The following is a 22,720-nucleotide window of genomic DNA, read 5'->3' as shown; positions in this document are numbered from 1 at the left end:
TTTACTTGTCATTGCAGAGTGCCAAATCAGATCTCAAGAAATTTCCTTCAAATCCCTCTTCTATCAAACGGTCACAGAACAAAATGGTTTTCTTTTCACACAATGTACTGTAAAAAGCTTTTATTAAGAAGGTTTAAGTCAAAAAATAAAACTCTTAATACAATTTCATACCGTCAAGTCAGTTCAGCAAATATATATCAGTACTTTAGCCATGTAAGGTTAAAGGTCCATTATCTTAAAATAAAATATATTTAGTTTTTAAAATTTATTCAAATAAAGTACATTTTCAATCCTATAAATTCCCTACATATACATAGTAAGAGGTAAACAAATGATAAAACTTGAATATTTAGTAATCTGTACTGGTGCTGTCACAATTAAACTCTGGTGTTATAAAACATACAACCACTTGGCTTTTCTCAGCTATGTGTACAAGATATATTCTATGCATTAAAAAATAAAATGCTAGGTAGAAATTTTAAAAACTCATATCTGCAAAGTGCGGCGGACCTTTCCTTTATTTAAATCTAACTGAATACTGTCATAGTAACTTTGACAAGCAGTACACAATCAGCACATGTGGTTACAACTGCTCAACAATATCTAACTTATTCCAAAATTGCCAATGATGACTGGGTTAAAATTAAAGCTAATTTGTAAACATCTCCTCTAGGAAATATAGTCTTCCAGTCGAAATAAAATAAGGTTTGTCTAGGGTATATTGTACAGCGGTTATTCTGTTCTTTGTGTTGCCTGCAGTACTTGCTAGGACATGATGCCGCTAAGAAAATATACGAATGGCCTGTGATGCTGGTTTTTGGCAGACAGGGCACTTGGGCTCGGCTTTCTCACATATGCGGTTGGCACACTCCATACAGAAGTAATTGTGACCACAAGGAACAAGTGCTGCAATCACTTCGCTCTCACGGCAAACTACACAGTCGCGGTTGTTTTTCTGCCTGCTTTCAGAACCACTCGAGTCTGTGGGAGAGCCAGATGTTGCTGAGGTACTCCCTGGGAGTGAAGATGATGAATAGCCTGGACTGTTTGAAAAGGCAGACAGGGTTGTCTGGTTAGGCAGCCATGCTAAATTAGCTAAAGGATCACTTTGCACACGCCTAGCCAGTGGATGATCGAGTGTACTACTATCAGAAATGGTGGGTGATACACGAAGAGTAGAAGAGCCACTAATGCTGTTAGTGCGTCTCTGGACAGTTGAGCTACCATTAAAGGCTTGAATAGGATTGCCATGCTCAAATGGAGACCAGATCATGCTGTGAGGCCCACTTAAGCAATCAATGGCTGGATACTCCAAGCCCACATCACGTTCATCCGAGTTGACAGAGGTAAGTGACTCCCCAAACGTGAAACCACCACTGCCTGTACTGAATGGACTTGTTGGACTGGTATCTGCTAATCTATTGCTGTAATAGGAATCAGTGGAAGTACTTCCCAAAGAACTTAGGCTGTCATTTCGAAAGGTAGCAGCAGATCTGCGGGCTGGGTTGGGAGCCTTGGACCAGAGGCTTCCAGTAGTGCCAATGCCATCCAAGCTTACGTCAGTTCCATTGGAGTGAAAGTCATTGTCTGCGGTTAAGTCGATAAGTACTCCCGTTCTCATTGAAATATGAGCCTCTATTTCCTCTCTGGCCCGATCCACATTTTCTGGCATGCCTGTGACCTCAAAAACTGGTTCTTTGTCACGACTTGGAGTAACTATGTATGTATGAGTTGTTTGCTGAATTCGTTTTATGGTAGCACCTTTAGGTCCTACCACAAGCCCCACCACACGATAAGGCACACGCACCTGGATTGTTGTCTGTCCTGGCAGGTTTGGAGGTCCTGCTACAGCTCCTGCCAGTCCATTTGTTTTGTTGCGAGATGCTCGGATCATCGAGAAATGTTCTGCTGCTGAAAGAATCTCTCTTTTAGCCATGGCTACATCCTCCTTTCTCCCAGTGACAATAAATACAGGCTCTTCACCTCGAACAGGAGTTTTTATGTACGTGTTTGTCTTAGCACGAAGCGCCTTAATTTTGCAACCTTTGAAGAGAAAAAAAGGTCAGATAAATTTTAGCAAGTATCAGATCTTGATCATTATAAACACCCAAGCATATTTTGCTTCCTTTAGGCAGGTTGACAAAAAGTAGTGAAATGAAATACAGATATGAGATTCAAGGCTTTTGATTTCCTTTGTGACAACCAGGAAACTGAAGAAATAATTAGAAACACATGTACATATAAAGCTGCAATTCCATTATACAAACCCCATTGCATTTTTGACATGGTTAGCTTCTAATTTATGTTGTAATCAGCATGAAGGTAGTGCTCATATTAGAAAAGCTCAAGGGATTAAGTTACCACAGCATTCTCAAGAATTTAAGAGCAAAGCTTGCAAGTACAATGATTGTGCTCTATAGGTTATACCAAATGCAAATATTAAAATAAATTGCAAAGATATATCCTATTCTTGGCAAGCCAACATTATTAAAACCATATGAGCAAAGTAGAACTGCTGGCTTTTGGTTTTGATAAATCAAAACTAAGTATGTTTAGGCTAAAACTGGTTAAAAAAAGGGAACTTAAATAATCTGCAAAAGAAAGTTCCATGTCAAGACAAAACAAGATACTGTGAACTAACGTACAAATAACTGACATCTGATTGCTAAATATAGGATTCAGTATAGATACATATATAATTCATTAACCTCAAACTGGCAGAATTTCTTTCAGATGGAGATAATACTAACTGCATAGTAATAGGTATAGTAAAAGATGCACTTGCGAAATTGGGGTACAGGCATTGAAACAATGTGCACACTGTTTTACTCAGTGATTAGCCAGCATAGTATTGAGCAGAAGAATACTTGTTTAGTTACTGGCCTCAAGAGAAAATTCTCTTAACACTGGTATTAGGATTTATTTCAAAGGTATAGGAAAAGCTAATTTCAATCACATTATGCATTGTAGGAGCTAGATAAAGTTGTTAATCTTTAATCCCTTTGAAACTTAGGTGGAGAAAGCAGGAACAGGGAATGGTGTTTGATGATCAGCCATGGTCACACTGAATGGCAGAGCAGACTTTAAGGGCCAAATGGCTTACACCTGCAACTACTTTCTGTTTCTATAATCTTTTACAGTAATGCTGAATAAATATAGTAGCATCTTTAACAACCATGATACACTCTGTATTTAGTACAGAAAGAGATTGACAATATCAATGTTTGATTAGCTTTGCTTTTCATTTTTAACATTCTTTGGCTCAGGTGTAATAAACATCCTCTCAGCAACACAAAATCTTCTTTGCAAACATATTTAGTTTAGAATGCTTTTACATTTCACATTCAAGGATAGCTTGATGCTGAAGGCAAGGGCCAGAGCTGAGAATGGAACATTTTTCTACTTTGGCTCCCATCAAAATTAAAGGGCTCTAACTGCATAGTTTTACTTGATTTTTAATTTAAGATGTCTCATCAACTATCCCCTACCTGCCTATTTAATTCCAGAATTGTTTTTTCCATATTGGTTGCATAATGTTTTGAAGTAGAAAGGTGTAGACTCAAGTTCTGTGAGGACTGCAGTATAATACAGCTCACATTCTAGTTCAGATAAAGATCCAATAAATTATTCATAAAATCACAATGGTTACAAAGGGAGGCCATTTGGCCCATCACATTTGCCCAGTCTCTTTGCCAGAATTTATCTAATTCTATTCTCCTGCCCATTTCTGCAAGCCTCAAAATTCTCTCTCCAGGTAATAATCCAACTGCCTCTACTGAATCTACCTCCAGGTACCTACCAGAATGTCAGGTAGCACATTTCAGGTTATAACTATTTGCTACATAAAAATGTACTTCCTCCTGTCACTTTGGATTCTTGGGCCACTTGCCGTAACGTAGCTGTAGAGGAAGTTCTCAGCTCTGTGCTGGTTCCCGCACAACAACCAAAATCTTTTTTTTTTGCAGAACTTCAATGTGTACAAAACTATTTGCAAAGTTGTACAATGTACGTAACAAGTTTTGAGACCCTGCTGAAATGCAGATTGGCTATTTAAACTCAAGTTGCTTACCATAAACATTCAAGTAGCTCTTGAATTATTTTTAAAAATTGCTCTCAGGTCACTGTTTACAAGATCTCAGAAGCATTATTGAATTTAATAACACAAAGACCACTCATGGTTTCCCCTCATTACCCTTTTGATCATAATTTTGAACATCAAACTTTTCAAATAAATCTTCATTGCTCTAGGTGCAACAATTTGTTTAAATCTTGTATCCTGGAACTGAACTTAGTACTTTAAATGAATTTAGGTTTTACTGCAATTCCTCACTTAACTTCATGGAAGCATTCCTGAAAATCTCCACATTAAGTGAAGCAAGGTTTCCTATAGAAATCAACGTTAAAGGCACAGTTAGATTCTTGCAGACATTTATTCCTCAAAGAAACAATGCACAAGTGGAAATAGGGTTATATATTTTGCAGTACTGTGTACTGCTTGAAGCAACTTTTGAAATGCTAGACAGGTACTTTATTATCATTAAGTTGAAATGGTGTATGTTCCCAAATACTACATTTAAAAACAAAATCTCTGTAAAATATTTAAATCTAGAACCATAACTCTTCAATGCAAATAAACTACAATTAAACTTATACTAACTAGATTAAATATTAATTGACCGGAGGGTTGATATGGATTGGGTAAGCCAATAGCCTGTTTCAGCTCTGTAGGGATTCTGTGATCTAATACCTGCCCTTCTCAAGAGGGCGGCACGGTGGCACAGTGGTTAGCACTGCTGCCTCACAGCGCCAGGGACCTGGGTTCAATTCCCACCTCAGGCGACTGACTGTGTGGAGTTTGCACGTTCTCCCCGTGTCTGCGTGGGTTTCCTCCAGGTGCTCCGGTTTCCTCCCACAGTCCAAAGATGTGCGGGTCAGGTGAATTGGCCATGCTAAATTGCCCGTGTTAGGTAAGGGGTATATGTAGGGGTATGGGTGGGTTGTCGCTTCGGCGGGTCGGTGTGGACTTGTTGGGCCGAAGGGCCTGTTTCCACACTAAGTAATCTAATCTAATCTAATGTCAGAAGCTGGTTGGTGCTGATAAAACTACCTGCACCAATAAATTCCTCCACTAGGTGGAGCCCAGAACTTCATTGCAAGTTCAGACTGGCAGCCGGGACAGAATGGACATCAGTTTTTACAGACAAGAAAACGAGGGCAGGAATGGAAGCCAGGAGAACAGGTGGAAGGTCATGGAAGAGTCTTAAATGCAGCAGGCCACAGAACAGGAAGTCTGGTAAATAATGTTAAACTGAAAACTAAACATTAAAGTCATAACAGTCTTTTTGATTTAACAATGAGAAAGCAAAACATTAACAAAGTGAAATTTAACAGGGGCTCGCTGCATAGGTTTAAAATATATTTTACTACAAAGAAAATCAAGGTGAAGAAATTCATTCCCAGTTAGATTAGTATAATTCTAACAACTCGCATCCCACCTAAACACTCAAACTATCTCAGGGAATAACTGCATTTATTCTTAGTTCAATACCACATCCCTGACAATTCACATCCAATTTCTTTATGCATCACCCTATCTACTAAATCATATTGTTCCTCCTTAACAAATACCTCACACCAAATTAAAATTGCTGATAATAGGGACGCAGGGCAAAACAACATCCCAATGGCTTATACTCCACCTGCACTCATTGCACCCTTTCCTGCCCACCCAATTATGACATTAAAATCTGGCAAATACAAAAGGTGATGCACGCATAACATTATGAACCCAGGTTCTCTGTATATTCCAGTCAATGTTCTATTTACCCAGTATCACAATTTGAATCCCCCGTGTTGGTACAGTGCACACACAACTCTGTAGGAGTCTATGAAATGATGATAAGAACAATGTCAGCCAAATAGAATGAGACCATCTCTTCAGTAGCTATTGGTATAACAACGCAAATGGCATATGAATATAATTGAATTCTGACAGCGTTGTGTGTAAATAAAAGTATCAAAACCTTCCCAACTTTGTCAATAGCCTGTTTATTCCCTGAATAGAAAATCTTTTTTCAAAACCTTAAAGTTTTGGATTTTGTATTCTTGAATGTGATGGATGAAGTATTGTTTCCAGTATTGTCATCCAAGGTCAGTCAGTTATCTACAGTGCAAAGTTCTCTTTCAGTCTTAGTCCTCTGGACCTGTTCACCACACAACTTCACACCAATTGCTTCAAATTCCCTTTATCTAAGAGGCAACACTACATCTCTACTTTCTTATTTAGTTTAATCTCTGAAGAAACTCAAACATATGATTTGTCAATACAGTCAGACATATGTCAAATTTCAGGTTTTGATTTCATTACTTATGTTTTCAGCATCACTAATCTAATACTTGTATAACTGGATCTTTTGGTATCACTCAGTGGATCTGCAGTGTTCTTGGGGCATACTCATGTCTCCTAAAGGTGCAGGCTTGTGCAAGGTATGATGACATAACTACAGATCGCTCTCTTTTACTTCATTTAAATGGATGTGCATTCAGATGCGAGCCTAACCATTGACTGAGCTATTCCATTACTAAAACTGTAAACTAGTATAAGCTAAAAGTAGATCATGTAAATGTGGTCTTCGGCACATTTTCTCAAAATTGCATTTCTAGCAAGAAGCAACTTCATGAGCAGCAATCCAGTTGGATTTTTCTGGTGTCTAGTCTTGAAGACAAATTTTAACCATTTTTCTGTCCATTGCCGACTCGGTTGAGAGATGAGGAAGCTGAGTCCTTCCTGCCTTACATAAAGTGCACTGAACTAAAGTAGTACGGAGTTCTATTTAAAGTAAATGACTGTCACTTATAGCTTAAAAGGTGAAATGATGGGATTTCAAATCGTAATGCTGTTCAGGATAGCATGATTATCAGAAACAGACCAAGGGCCTGCACAGCTGCAGGGTGACTTACTTCAACACTATTCCCACCAGAATCAAAACATTATTGAGTCAAACAAAACAGAGTCCGAGAGAAATGCAGGACACCTGGCAATATCTGTTTTCTCTACAGAGTTAATGTTTCAAGACCAGAAGTGTTAACTTTGTTTTCTCTCTCCAGATGCGATCAGATCTGCTGCTTTTCTCCAACATTTAGTTTCAGATTTCTCGCATCTGCAGTTATTTTTCATTACCAAGTCAATTTTTATTATTCTATAAACAATCATACCATGGAAAATATACATAAAATGTAGGACATTAACATGGTCACTAATCCAAGCTTAACATTACATCTTTAAGTACATACTAAAGTACTACACACTGTGTTGCACTTGCACAATGAATCAGATTGAGCAGGACTGTCTTAAATTCGAGAATCAATTACCTCTTCAATTTCAAGTTAACTTCAAACTATGCTATCCCATAAATATTGTCACAGAAATTCATAGAAAGGCTCAAAGAAGGTCCCAAAAAGAGAACATTCCACCTATGGATATACATTAACAACATAAAATGGAGGTGATTTACAATATAAAATGTCAACTGAATATAGATCTGTCGAGTAGTCCTAATGTATAAATTTCTGCTTTAAACTATACCAAGCAGAATTTTGCCACAAGAATATACCAAGAATGTCCTAATATAAATGTATTAGGAATGTGGTATAACTTTTATGTTGTTTAAGACACGTAAACTGTTAGTTCTGAACTTTTATCTGTTCTTCTGCAAATTTTCTCCAGCTACTTTTTGCTGGTTTCACCTTTTCCGCCTTCCTATGCCTATAAATGTGGCCATCAACCCCAACACAAGCTATCACTGCACTCTATACCAATGATCTCAAATGTACTTAACAAATTGACATGACTTTATGGAGTATAACTGCAAAATTATAATATAAAACATCATTCTGCCATTCCCAACTAAATCGTTTTACTACAGCAGCTTTCCCCAACAACCCCCCCCCGACCCGAAATAACTCATTTTTAGATCAGCAATTTGTGAACTTATTCTTTTCCCAAGATCTAGACCAAAGTGTTGTTGCTACACTTTGAAAACTAACCAGCTTTCTCTCCACCCAATCAATCCCTCTCTCTACAGTTTCAGTACACAGTCTTCATTCTCAACATGATCATTCTTTGCAAAGCCGACCAATTGCACCCTCAACTATCACCTATCTGAACTGCCAACCACAAAACCTCATCTTCAGTCAGCAACAAATTCAATGGCAGAACACCTGACTGAGTTAGGTGGTCATGGGTTCCCACTAAATTTCCACTCCAGAAACTTGAGCAACAGAATCCAGGTACATACTACAATATACCATGCAGGGTGCCAAATGATCAGATGTCAAACTGAGGCCCTGACTGTCTTTCAGGGTAAAATCTACTCCAAAAAAAAAGGAATGAGGTCCTAAAGGCAGAATAGTGAGACTAAGGTTGCAAGTTAAAAAGCAGGACCCCAAAAGGAGGCGATCTCAGGACATGCTAGTCAGAGCAGAAATAGCAGGATATATCAGACGAACACGTGGCTGAGGAGATGATGCAAAGGGAAGGGTTTCAGATTCCTGGGGCACTGGATCTAGGGGAGGTATGACCACTACAAACTGGGCAGGTTACATCAGGGCGGGATTAGGACTGGTATCATCAGGGGAGTATTTCCTAGAGTGGTGGGGAGGCTTTGAACTAAAATGACGGAAATGGAAACCAATGCCAGGAATTAAGACAAAAATGGACAGATAAAGGGGAATTAGAAAAATGAGAGAGAAATCAAAGGTCCAGGATCAAACAGGGCCACAGTGCAAAAACAAAGGATAAATATTGTGATAAAGACAAACGTTAACATTTTGTATCTTAATACATTTACAGTAAAAATGAATTACTCATAAATAGATGAAAATAGGCATGAATTATTTGAGATTACAGCGACATGGCTATAGGGTGACCAGAGATGGGAATGGAATACCCAGATGTATTCAGATCTTAAGAACTGAAAAAGGAAAGGGTGGGAGACTTACATTGCTGGTTAAAAAGGAAAGTGAGGAAGGATATTAGTTCCAATAATATGAAATTAGTATGGGTAGAGGTGCAAATAAACATGAGTGGGGGGTCACATATAGATCCCAAACTGTACAGGAAGTGACATTAAACAGGAAATTATGGATGGAGAAAGTGAGGACTGCAGATGCTGGAGATCAGAGTCAATACGTATGGCATTGGAAAAGCATAGCAGGTCAGGCAGCACCCAAGGAGAGTCAGCATTTCACTTTTAAGCTCTACACCATTCCTGATTAAGAGCTTATGCACGAAATGACGATTCTTATGCTCCTCAGTTGCTGCCTGACCCGCTGTGCTTTTCCAGCACATTTTGATGGAGGAAATTAGACTTGCATGCAATAAAGGAACATCTGTAATTCTGGATCAAATAAGTAACAACACAGTAGAGGAGGAATCCCTAGAGTGTTCCTTACAATAAGAAACAAGAAAATTTATAATGGGGAACACAGATGGCTGACTAATTGAATACATACTTTGATTCTGACTTCACAATGAGAGAACACAAATAACAGACAGAAACGTTGGGAAACATGGTTTAGTGAGAGGGAGAAACCTGAAGCAAATCAACATTAGTTGGAAACAGTGTTGGTGGAAGTAATGGAATTGAAGGTTGATAAACGAGAGACTCATAACTTACATCCCAAATTACTTGAAGTGATCCTAGAAATAGTGGATACTATGGTGGTCATCTTTCAAGATTCTACATACTCTGGAATAGTTCTTACAGATTAAGAGGGTAGCTAATGTAACCAGACTAATTAAATATGGGAGGCAAAGAGAACACTGGAAATTATAAACCAGTTAGCCTGATGTTGATATCAGGAAAATGGACTGGTGTCCATTATAAAAGATTTAATAGTACAGCTCTTGGAAAACAATGGACTGGACAGAGTCAGCATGGATTCACAAAAGGGAGATAATGTTTAACCAATCTATTAGAATTCTTCAAGAATGTGACTCAGTTGATGAGGGGAGCCAGGGAATGTGGTTTATTTGGACTCAAAACTTTCAACAAAGCCACACATAAAAGATTAGTGTGTAAAATTAAAGCACATGGAATTGGGTGCAGTATATTAAGATTGATAGAAAACTGGTTTGTAGAAAGTCTTTTTCTAAATAGCAGGCAATGACCCAGTGGGATACTAGCAGGAATCAGTGCTAGGACGTCACCTATTCACAATGTATTATGATCACAATTAAGGAATGAAGTGTAATATCACCAAATTTGCAGGTGACACTAAGCTGGGTGGAAGGGTGAACTATGAAGAGGATCTAGAGATTCAGGAATGACGAAGAGCTTATGCGCGAAACGTCTACTCTCCTGCTCCTTGGATGCTGCCTGACTGGCTGTGCTTTTCCAGCACCACGTTTTGACTCATCTGCAGTGTGATTTGGACAAGCTGAGAATGGGCAAATGCATACTGGATGCAGTAAAACATGGATAAATATGCAGTTATCCACTATGGTGGCAAAACAGAAAGATTAATTATATGAATAATTATAAATTGAGAGAGGGAATGTGCAACAAATCCCTGGTGTCTCTGTACACCAAAGGTCAGCATGCAGGTGGTCAAGAAGGCAATTGGTATGTTAGCCTTCATAGCAGGAGGCCGAGAGTATAGGAGAAGGGATGTCTTGGTACAAACATACAGGACCTCGGTGAGACCAAACCTGGAACAGTGTGCAGTTTTAGTCTCCTCATCCGAGAAAGGATGTTGTCAGAGGAGTGCAGCAAAGTTTACCAGAGTGATTTCTGCAATGGCAAGACTAATTCAACTACTGCCCATGCATCATTTAGAATTATATTCACTGGAGTTCAGAAGAATGAGGGCAAATCTCAGAAACCTGAAATTTTAAACAGGACCAGATAGGGTTGAAGTAGGAATGATGCTCTCTGCATCCATTACCTCATCTTTTCATTCCTTATGTTCCAAGTTCTAGCCTACACATCTTGGTCTTACAGTATTATCACCATTCCTTGTTTGAGATACTACAATGGACTTGTGCCATGCCAAAATCCCATGGTTAACATGTTGTATGAAAGTAATCTTTGTACTTGTCAAATTTTCTACCAACACCTGAGTCAATAACCACTGTATATCCTTCAGTTAGTCTCCTCTGTAGTTCTTAACAATTTTTTTCCTAATTCTGCTATAACCTTTGCCATGCAAAGATTAAACTGTCAGCAACATTTAAGCCATGTTCTAATCTATCACAAGAATTCAACTTTGGACTGGTCTTTTTAATTACATGATACTCCAAGATATATCAAGGGGCCAATTTACACATGCATGACGACAACTCCCAACTCTATGTATATCTAAATACTATATAAGCACAGATGTTATTATTGCCTTCCAAACCAAATTAATTCTCCTTGGCTTACACCAGTCCATATCTGCTTCTAACTTTGAATCCACCAACTTCAGCTGCCAGACCAAATCACTGGTGGTTCGCTTAAACCTTACCTCAAGTTCCAATTTTATTGTAACCAAGCCTTATACTTCACCACAATAATATAATCCATCTGCCCCTGCTGATTCAAAACATCTTACTTAATGCACTGTGATTCTTGTTGCAGTATCTCCGAGACATTCTAGATATTCATCCTCAACACTCCATAAATTACAGCCAACATCTTATCCTAATGCGAAAATCTAACAGGCCTCATGTTCTCCCCAATCAGTGAACGCTTGGCAACCTAAATCTCATATCCTGAGCCACCATGTCTCACTCCCCTTCAGGTCAACCTTACCCCTAACTTATGCTCTTGATCGCCCTTCAGCAATACAAACAATGGATTAATTCTGCAGCTGTGCCCATTCCTACTTTGCCAGTAGTTGTCTAACACTCTACAGTGCTTTCTTGTACTTGCTGCGTAGTGTCCCGGGCAGTTTCCAACTGCGTTCCTTTCTTTCGCGAGCCTTCAATCTTCCCTTCCACAACCCAATCCTCTCCCTATTTTTGAAAATGGTTTTGCTCGTTGATTCAAAGTGATTGTGGTGTTGTCTTGTGCATAGAGTAGGTTTCATGTTTGCACTCACCACTCATTCTTCATCCCTGAAGTCAGAGCTGATGATTCAGTGGGCCTTGGAAGGCTGCAGAGAACTTAGAACGGGGGGCACTGAGGATTCCTGAGGTGGTGTACAACAGGTAGTTTCCCTTCCCCACATGCAAAACACATTTAGGAACATTCACTACACGACTAGAAAGAAAATGATAGCTGTTCAATGCACGCTTTAAATGTGTGTTCATTACTAGTAAGAAAGTATATTCTCTCTTTCAGAAATAACATTTTGTGGCAACAAAATTCATCCCATCAATCTCACCTCTGCTTTTAAAGGGGAGTTACAAGGGAGTTGCAGCCTGGGCTGCAAAGTGGTCATTCTTTTAAAATTAATATATAATTCAGTAAAACTACTTTGTTTTACATTTTTGAGCAATTTCAGCTCCAGGTGAGGTTTTGCTACTTTCAGGTGCAAAAGCAACAAGTGACCTTCACATACTTCAGTCAACTGCAAAGTATAGAAGATTAGAAAAATACCAGAATAATAACACACAAAGTTTCTGCTAAATGAATAGATTAAACAGAAACAAATTTTATTGGCAATGTGTTTAAAAGGACAATGACATTAACACAACAGACACTATGCAATCATGTTGTTATTTCCAGACATTTTACATTCTACATTACACATAGATTATTGCAGGGCAATCTAGTCTGCATTCAATACTCTTGCAACAATTACAGACTTGACCCCCTTCATTTCATCCTTCGCATTACAAAGGTTCTGTGATTGTGCAGAACTTTATGGGGGTTAAATTCTTATGATTCTTACAATTACTACACAATTCAGACAAAACAAAGATTTGGATTTTCTTCACAATACTTAATGTTTTCTGTTTTGCAATACTGCTTGAATGGTCAGTATTTGCAGATACACCATGTCTTATTACAATACGATAAATGTACAAATAAAATTACTCAAAACATCACCTAGCAAATGAAGTCCAGTATTCCACGATAGGAAGTATCTAAAATTGAATATGAAAGCCTACATTTCCTACCCACAAAATTAACTACCTGGTTAATTTGAACCTTTGTGCAGAATCCAGATGTCACTATTTTTACTTCTAAAATTTTAATCTACTACTTCACAATTCAACAGGATGGATCATTTCAAAGAAGTAAAATACTCAAACTACTCCACTTGCATGATCAATTTTGCACTTTCTATACTTAGGATTTCCATGTACTAATAGCTTTCCTCTTCATATAAATACAGGTAACAGAATGTCAGATAAGCTTGCAAGCTTAATAAATAATCTGAACTATATTTCAGCTGCCAGCTGAGTGGCTCAAGTTTTTTTTAAGATCTCCACTAGTTTTTTGTAGCTTTCCATGGTAAGACAGGATCATAAGATGGAAGGACAGAAGTAGACAATTCAACTCAGTCTGCTCCGCCATTCAATAAGTTCATGATTAATTTGATAGTCCTTAACTCCACATATTGCCTTTTCCCCATAAACCTTGATTCTCTTACTGATTAGAACTTTATCCGAGCTTTGAATATACTTAACTCAGCCAAGACGGCCTGCTGCAGTAAAGAATTCCACAGTTTCACTTCCCCCAAGACAAAAAATTCCTTATCTGCCTTAAAAGGGATGCCCTCTGGTCTCGGACCCCTTTTTTGCATTTACACTGTCAAAATTCCCCAAGAATCCTCTATGTTTCAGTATCGTCACCTCTCATTCTTCTAAACTCAAATGAGTACATGCAAAACCAACTTAGGAACTCAAACAGTCTTGCCATTTCCAGGATCAGTTTAGCGAACCTTCTCTGAACTGCCAATGTCAATATTTTTTTCTTTGAGATGCCAGTGTTGGACTGGGGTGTACAAAGTTAAAAATCACAACACCAGGTTATAGCCCAACAGGTTTAATTGGAAGCACACTAACTTTCAGAGCGACGCTCCATCCGGTGGTAGTGGAGGGCTCAATCCTGTGTGTTAGGATTGAGCCCTCCACTACCACCTGATGAAGGAGTGTCGCTCTGAAAGCTAGTGTGCTTCCAATTAAACCTGTTGGACTATAACCTGGTGTTGTGATTTTTAGCATGTTTCCTTAGACAAGGTGACCAAAATATTCACGCTATCCAGTTGTGGTCTGACTACAGCATTATACAATCTTAATATAGAGTCAGAATCATACAGCATGGAGATAGGCCCTTTGCCCCAAACTGGTCCATGTGAACCATAATGTCCACTAATGCTAACCCCACTTCCCTGCACTTGGCCCATATCCTTCTAAATTTTTCCCATTCATGTATGTGACCAAATGCCTTTTAAATATTGTTAGTGCACTTATCTCAACCATCTCCACTGGCAGCTCAGTCTATATGCATACCACTCCAAAAAAAGGTGGCCCTCAGGTTCCCTTTTATTCTTTCCCCGCTAACCTTAAACTGATGTCCCCTAGTCCTTAATTCTCCAACCTTGAGAAAAAGACTGAAGATTGAACTTTTGAGATAGTGGATGAGAACTTCTAAATCCCACTGCACTGTAGTTTTCTGCAGTCTAGCTCCATTTAAATGACATTCAGCTCATGTTCTTCCTACCAACGTGCATAACTCATTTTTGCACATTTATATTCCATCTGCCAAGTTTTTTGCTCATTTGCTTAAAATGACTATATGCCTCTTTGTAGTCATGAATTTGGAGATGCCGGTGTTGGACTGAGGTGTACAAAGTTAAAAATCACAACACCAGGTTATAGTCCAACAGGTTTAATTGGAAGCACTAGCTTTTGGAGTGCCGCTCCTTTATCAGGTGGTTGTGTCCTTTTCGGATTGTGTGTAATCCTCACCACTTGCATTATCCAAGTTATTAATATATATTGTAAACAACTGCGGCCCAACACTGATCCCCGTGCCCTAGTTACAAAGTTACCATTCTGAAAAAGGCCCCCTTGTCCCACTTTAGTTAGCCAATCCTCTATTTATGCTAATACATTCCCAGTACCATAGGTTCTTAAGAAACCTTGCCTGAGCATCCATTTACCAGCTCAAAAGAAGCTCCAAAAATGAAAATGATATCATGCTTCATCTCAACTACGTGATACTGTGATCAGACGTCAAGAATGTCTTAAAATTAAATCCCAAAATAACCAACTTTAATTAGCAAGAAAAAATGTTCCTGCAGAATTCAAGGTACATTTAACCTGCAGCAATTTTTCTGAATTTATTGCAATTGATTAATGATTAAGGTGCACTAATTGGCATGCAAGTTTTCTTACAACTTATCAAGACGTTTATTTTACTTATTGCTTTGACTCAACTATATTTCAAATATATTGCATCTATTTTGTTTTAAAATTTGCGTATTTGGACATACAAATTTAAGAATATAATTGTTGAACTGAAGACATCAAGTTTAAACATTCCACATCAGGTTTCAAGAACATCCAACTGGATGGATGCTGCATGAAGTGTTCATTTCACTCTTGCCAAAAAACCTCAAATTCATCCATGACAACATACCTAATTCCTTCTGACACAGTAACAGAAGAGCCCATTTGATCAACCATCTTTACGTCAACATAATAAGGTCGATAGATAATTTGGTGCTGTATTCCATGCCACTATAAGTATAAATTAGCTCAAATTAATTCCCTGGGCAGGACTGACTGGTACAAGGAGTCACAGTTTGAAGATATTAGGAGGAAGGTATAAAGGAGACATCAGAGGTACGTTCTTTACGCAGAGTTGTGAATGCATGGAATGCGTTGCTAGCTGTGGTGGTCGAAGCAGAGTCATTGGGGACATTTAAGCGACTGCTGGACATGCATATGGATAGCAGTGAGTGGAGGGGTGCATGGGTTAAGTTACTATATTTTACATTAGGATTAAACCTCAGCTGTTCAGTGATGTACTTTTCTATGTTCTATAGTTTCTAAAGAAAAACTGGAAAAAACCCTTGCTATAATGACATACAGGTTTATGAGACCTTTCACCCTTCCAGAATGTGTGTGAATGAAGAAAAATACTTTTGAGATGTATATTTATGATATTCAATGTTCCACATTTATTGAAACATCATCAACCTTCGTTTTCATTTCAGACATTTACAATTGAAATCTCTTTTCTCACTGAAGTATGCACATTATTCAATTAAGAACTTTGATCTATACTGAGTAATACAACGTGTCACTTTACTGGTGTCTAAAATAGAAGTCGTTATGGCGGCAAAAAAAAACTAGTTACAAAACAAAAATATTACCTGCTAAAAGTTTAGGTTTTGAACAAAAGCAAGATGAAAGTCATAGAGATGTATAGCATGGAAACAGACCCTTTGCCAACTTATCCATGCTGACCAGATATGCTAAATTAATCTAGACCCATTTACCAGCATTTAGCCCATACCCCTCAAAACCCTTCCTATTCATATAACCATCCAGATGCCTTTTAAATGTTGTAATTGTACCAGCTTCCACCACTTCCTCTGGCAGCTCATTCCATACACACAACACACTCTGTATGAAAACGTTGCCACTTAGATCCCTTTTAAATCTTTTCCCTCTCACCTTAAACCTATACTCTCTAGTTTTGGCTACATCCACTCCGGTGCAAAGACCATGTCTATTTACCGTATTCATGCCTCTCATGATTTTACAAACCTCTAAGGTCACCCCTCAGCCTCCGAAGCTCCAGTTCCAGCCTTTTCAGCCTCTGCCTATACCTCAAACCCTCCAACCCTGGCAACATCCTTGTGATCTTTTCTGAACCCGTTCAAGTTTTACAACATCCTTTCCGTAACAGGGAGACCAGAATTGAACACTGTATTCCAAAAGTGGCCTAACTAATGTCCTGTACAGCCACAACATGATCTCCTAACTCCTCTACCCAATGTACTGACCAATAAAGGCTTGCATGTAAAATGCCTTAAGTATCCTTCTGTGACTCTACTTTCAAGGAACTATGAACCTGCACTCCAAGGTCTTTGTGTCCAGCAACACTCCCAGGACCTTCTCATTACATGTTTAAGTCATGCCCTGATGTCCAAAATGCAGAGACGTTGAAAAATTGATGCATAGAAAATCAGAGTGCTTGGAGAAACATGGGAGCGCTAGGAGAGGCTCAGCTACATGATAGTGGAGCAGATCTGAAATGATTACAGAAGAGGAAGAAATAATACAATTTAGAACAAAGTAAAAATGAAAGATGTCAGTGGAAGGGATGAGACCACAATGTGATGAAGACAAAAATTGTGAGGGTGATAAATATATAATAGGAAACTGAAGCAGCTAAGAACAGGGGCTACGGTGAAACAGCATTTTGGTCAGGATGTAATATGTAACTTTTGGAATTCAGTAATTCATGTTCAAGTAACTGAGTACTGGGCTGACCAAAGACGTGAATAAACCTTTCAGCAGCAAAATAAAAAACAGATGGAAAATGTATATAGTACAGCATGACAAAGCCAGTTAAGGAATATAGGATTTATTTTTAAAGTCATAACCTGAAAACTAAATGCTTGCTTTTGAAAAAATTATGTACAGATTCCCATCCCATACATTTACAAAGTAATTATCCAAGATCAGGTTTAAGCACACAATTCCACTTCCACACAAACAGATAAAACTTCCCAAAAAGGAAGCTCTTCCAATAATTCTATTTGATTTAAATCAACTGTACTGAAATATGCAAGTACTTTAATTATAATTGTAACAAACAGAAAACTGTGGTGACAAAATGTGTTGCTGCTATGGATTCCAATATAAAATGTCAGCTCACTAAAACAGGGAAGGCTATTGAAATATGGACATGTGAGCACAAACAAAATACTGGATGCAGAATACAAGTATTAGAAGCCTCAATGTGATTAATATCCAATTTCGGAACTGAAATACAGACTGCATTAGTTGAGTTGTTTGTCTTCATTAGTGATCCTTGCATCCTGAGTGACCAAAGCAGTATGCTAATTTATGCTGTTTCCAGGACCTGGGTTGAAACTCCCTAAATGTTAGCAGGTGAACAGTCAAATTGCAATGACTGCATTAAATCTAGGTGCCAGCAATAAATGAATGTTGCTCCAGCTGATGGCCCCATCAAGCCCTCTATAGTTTTTTTTAAATTCAGCCAGACTAAATTTGATTTGGCAGAATGAATAACGTTCAAGGAACTATTAACGCAGCAGCAGCTGTGACAGAGAAAATGTTGTGTCTTGCTGCAAATTCAGTACATTTATAGATAAAGTTAGGCAGTTTCAACAAAAATGTCAAAATTAATTTCTCAATTAAACTTGAACACTTCACTGACAATTTTAGAATACTAATTTCTCGCAGAAATATTATGCAAGTTGTGACCAATCATATTCAAACTGTTCTTTCGCACGATGGTTAGATACTCTGATCTTTGCAACAGATGAAACTTTTTTTCAAAGTTGCAAATCAATAACATTATCAACATCAGTTTAAACTGAGTAGAGTTAAAAACAAATCTTGCTTTTTTCATTGCTACTCCTTGGCCAAGACCACAGCATGCACTCTAGAACTGCTTATCATCAACACGACAATAGCAAACATGGTTGACTCAATGGACATGCGTCCTTCCTTTTACCTTTTTGGCTTCTTTCCACTCCTTCAACTGATTAAATCAATAATTTAGATTTCATTTATATCCCAAGGTTACTAAAGTAGTATTCATCATCCACTATTACATTAAATTCATTAGGGTGAGAGATAAAACAAAGCAAACAGAGTAAAGTTCAAACCAGTGATCAAAATCATTCATTCAACAAAGCAGGAGATAATACTTGTCACAGCTAGTCTCATAAGCTAGCTGCTGCTGCTAAATTTAAAAACCGAGTTTTAAGGGCGTTAACTATTTATTCTTTGTGCCAAAACAAAGAAAACGTGGTTAATAACTCAGTATTGAACAGTATAGGTGGTCACAGGTGAGATTGCCAATACCATAAGAAACAGGTACAGTAGGCAGTTGTTGAGCACCTCGAGCCTGGTCTGCCATCAATAGAATCAGTTCATCTGAAGGGGTGCATGCTAGTTACCTCAAGAGTAATGCCTGGTTTAAAGGCAGGGGTCAGGGATTGGTTTGCATGGAGGGGCCAAGTAAAGAACAAGCCTGTTCAGTTAAGATTTCAAGGTTTTCTCAGTTGTACATCAACTGCAGCTCAACTCATATTAATCTTCTGGTATCACTTCTGAAATTGCCAACACAAACCCATGCAACTTTGCCCCTCCTTTATTGGAAAGCAATGGCACATTGAATGGAAAGATCAGATGCTTAATATTTATTTATTTTTACAGATTCCCATTAGGGTGGAAACAGACCATGTACTAACCACAAAAAGATGAAAATAAGGCTTAAAAATTAAAAGTACTGAGATATTATAGGAAACCGCAAGAACAGAGAGGAACATGTTAAAAAAGAAAAACACTGACAAAATGGCCATAGCAATCAGCTGACCACACAGTTTAGCCAAGCTTCATGCAGCCAAAGTGAAATAAACAAAACCATTTGAACTGAAATTAACACTATCAAAGCACACTGAAACTAGCTCACCCAGTGAGGTAATTAAAGGTCCACATTGCCCAACTTGGTTTACACCTGTATGATAAGTTTCACAATTTGGAGGTGAAATACATCAACAATAATCAAGCTTGGAAACAAACTCCTATGTAAATACACAAACCAATTTTTATTTCAAGCCAGTTTGTAGTTTAAGGAACTGTTTTTGGCACAGAGGCATTGCAGACTTGTGACCGCAGAACTTGAGAAAACACTCTGCCTCTTAAAGGGCACCCAGTGACAACGCAAATTAGAGAGAAACACCTAGGCACTGAGAACAAAGAGCTTGACAACATTCATGATTGCTAACCGAAAATAATGCTGGACACCGAACAGACTCAAGGATGCTGCAAGGACATTCCTTTTGTGATAGATACTATCCCTCTACTTTGCATCTGTGTTTATGCGTCTTTGATGTCACTTTCTTCTCCCCCACACTCCCATAAATATAATAAAACTCCCTTTTCATTCAAAGAACCCAGGCAATTGGATCCTTAATCATAGTTATAGAGTCGTACAGCATGGAAACAGACCTTTTGGTCCAACTCGTCCATGGCGACAAGACATCCCAATCTGATCTAGTCCCATTTGCTAGCATTTGGCCCATAATCCTCTAAACTCTTCATATTCATATACCCATCCAGATGCCTTTTAAATGTTGTAATTACACAGTTGACTTTTGATATTTACATTTGTATGTCTGGCACTGTGATATCATTGTGGCCAACCATGAAGGTTGAAAAAAAATGTAACTGATTGAACCATTATAACAAAGTAAAATCACAACAGATGAACATACATTTGAACAGTTCAATTTTGAAAAAGAAAAGTGTTTCATTAGCACAGACTGAAATACTAACTAAATAAATGTAAATTTCTGAGGGAAAATACTAAACAAGGCCCAGCTAGTTCCCTCAAGAGATTGCCAAAATCAGAAATTCATGACTCACTTGGTCAGGGTTGTATGATCTAAGTAGAGGTTATTCATCATCTCAACCCCTATATTTAATCAGTGGTAGACTAAGATTTAAAATAATGTAGTTCTCTTGGAAAAAAAAACAAATAACTAAGTTATTTATAAAAGTGAAGTGGCATAATTGGTTCAAACAATTTAATTCAATTTCTGGATATCACAACATATTGATACACTATTCATACAAAAATCTTGCTCTCAGTTAACACTTAACTGTGAAAACTTCCAATGCATTATTTGTCGAGTCTACCCAAAAACCGAGCCTACACAATAATTACCTCGGGTTCCCTCCCTTGATTATCACTTCATGACCATAGCAGTGTGAGCACAAGCTTGGTTGTGATGAGTCTCTAGTCAAACAGCCCAGAGAGCTCTCAATGTTTAAACTCAATGTAAAATGGCTGGTTACTTGTATCAAGAATCCAATGGCTGTCAGATTCCAACACAAGCTTAATAGGTTCAAAATGAAGGATCTGAAAGAGGAGAGCACATGGGTAGTGTCGATAAAATTGAAACCCTCAAGGAAGTAACCGTTTACTCAGCATTCCAAATCAGATATACTGACTTGAAATCTCCAAGAGTGCTTAGTTTCTAACTAGTATGTTGTGCTAGTGGTCTTTGTAGGGTCATTCTACCCAGTCAAAAATGATGTCAGTGTCACCCCTTAGCAGAATTGCAGTGTTTAAACTTAAATATTTTCAAGATACTGCAAAGACTCAATAAGAACCTATGACTACAGTGTATAATTGAAGTGAGAATTTAAATCGTTAAAAAGCCTAAAGTGCCTGAAGTCAATGTTGCTAAATTAATAAATTTTGCAAATTAATCTAACTAAATTATGACAATATTTGCATTTCTGGAAACAAAGGCAAAAATGTAAAACACTTAAATCAATCCCAGACTCCCAGCCCAACAGCCTATGATGTCAGCATATAAATCAGAGCATGGTTTGATTCCTGAACAAAGAAAACAATGAACCTGGGAAAAAAATTGCCTCTTTTTACTAAAAAAGAATGATCATCACCTTTAATTCCAATGCAAGAACTTACACTTTCTGATTATAACAGTATCAGAATAAAATATTTGTGTCTAATAGGAATTTTCAGTCAAATCTTACACAATAGGCACACAGGATTCGGAATTTTTATCTACCAAGCCTGTGTATGCGCTCAGGGATGCATATCGAGAGAAAGAAAAATAATGGAACCATCCCAATTTCCAAATGTACAGTTTTCCCAACAAGAGTATTTTAGTAATATCCTGTCAGACTACAAACACGTCGAATTTGTTGATTTATATCGGATTGGGATTTCGTTATTGAACGGTCCAATGCCTCGACTGCGCTGAAGTATTTCATCCATGAAAGTCCTGCACTAAAGAAGCGATTTCTGCTCCCTTCACGCCACCCTACACAAAGAAACTACATTCAATCCAAATCTGAATCTTTATCTTCCATAGGATGTAAAAACAAACCTATAACCCATTAGTCCCTGGTGTAAAACGGTCAATCGAATCAAAATCGTGGAAGAGTGATCATGAAAGCATCTTTTGTAGCAAACACAAAGACAATGCGAACCCATCCCCAATTCACATAGTTGTACCTACACACACTAAATTTAACGCATTAGAGAACGCTTTGTCTTCCCTTTCAGGATTTTCCTTTCGCATTCTCGCTTGTTTTATCCGATTTTCTTCTTTTAAAAAAGTGCATGTTTAAAAGTATTTACTTTGCAATGCACAATGCAGTGCTTACTGCTGCTGGAAACTATATTTGCACCCTTTGGAGTTTGCAAAACTTTTTAGACAAAAAAAAGAACAAAATGAAATGTGGGTTTTGGTGTCGCTTCCTCGTCGAGCGTCTCTTTACCTTGCCTTCCAACGATCTCGGCCACATGTTCGGAGCTGGGCACCGGGACACACTCGGTCATGTTGACGCTCTTCCTGCGCCCGGGATCCCCGGGCATGGTGAACAGCGGGGGAGGCGGCGGTACCAGGGGCGGGTGGAACAGCGAGGCGGCCGAGTGCGGCAGCCCGGCCAACCCATTCATGCCGCTCTCATCCTCCAACTCCTCCTCGTCGTCGTCCTCCTCCTCCTCATCCCCGGCCACTACTCCTCCACCCT

General features: G+C 38.3%; 1 protein-coding gene across 1 annotated transcript; it reads right to left on the bottom strand.

The window, feature by feature from the left end:
* Positions 1 to 177: 177 nt before the first annotated feature.
* Positions 178 to 22,711, bottom strand: LOC132828860 (RNA-binding E3 ubiquitin-protein ligase MEX3C-like). The gene is made up of 2 exons (XM_060846025.1): positions 22,466 to 22,711; positions 178 to 2,043 (listed from the first exon to the last, which is right to left on the bottom strand). The coding sequence occupies exons 1-2, from the start codon at positions 22,644 to 22,646 to the stop codon at positions 782 to 784; spliced, it is 1,443 nt and encodes a 480-aa protein (XP_060702008.1). The 5' UTR covers positions 22,647 to 22,711; the 3' UTR covers positions 178 to 781.
* Positions 22,712 to 22,720: the final 9 nt, after the last annotated feature.

This window comes from Hemiscyllium ocellatum, chromosome 28, assembly GCF_020745735.1.
Source record: "Hemiscyllium ocellatum isolate sHemOce1 chromosome 28, sHemOce1.pat.X.cur, whole genome shotgun sequence".
NCBI classification, from domain to species: domain Eukaryota; kingdom Metazoa; phylum Chordata; class Chondrichthyes; order Orectolobiformes; family Hemiscylliidae; genus Hemiscyllium; species Hemiscyllium ocellatum.
This window is presented reverse-complemented; position numbering and strand designations above follow the sequence as displayed.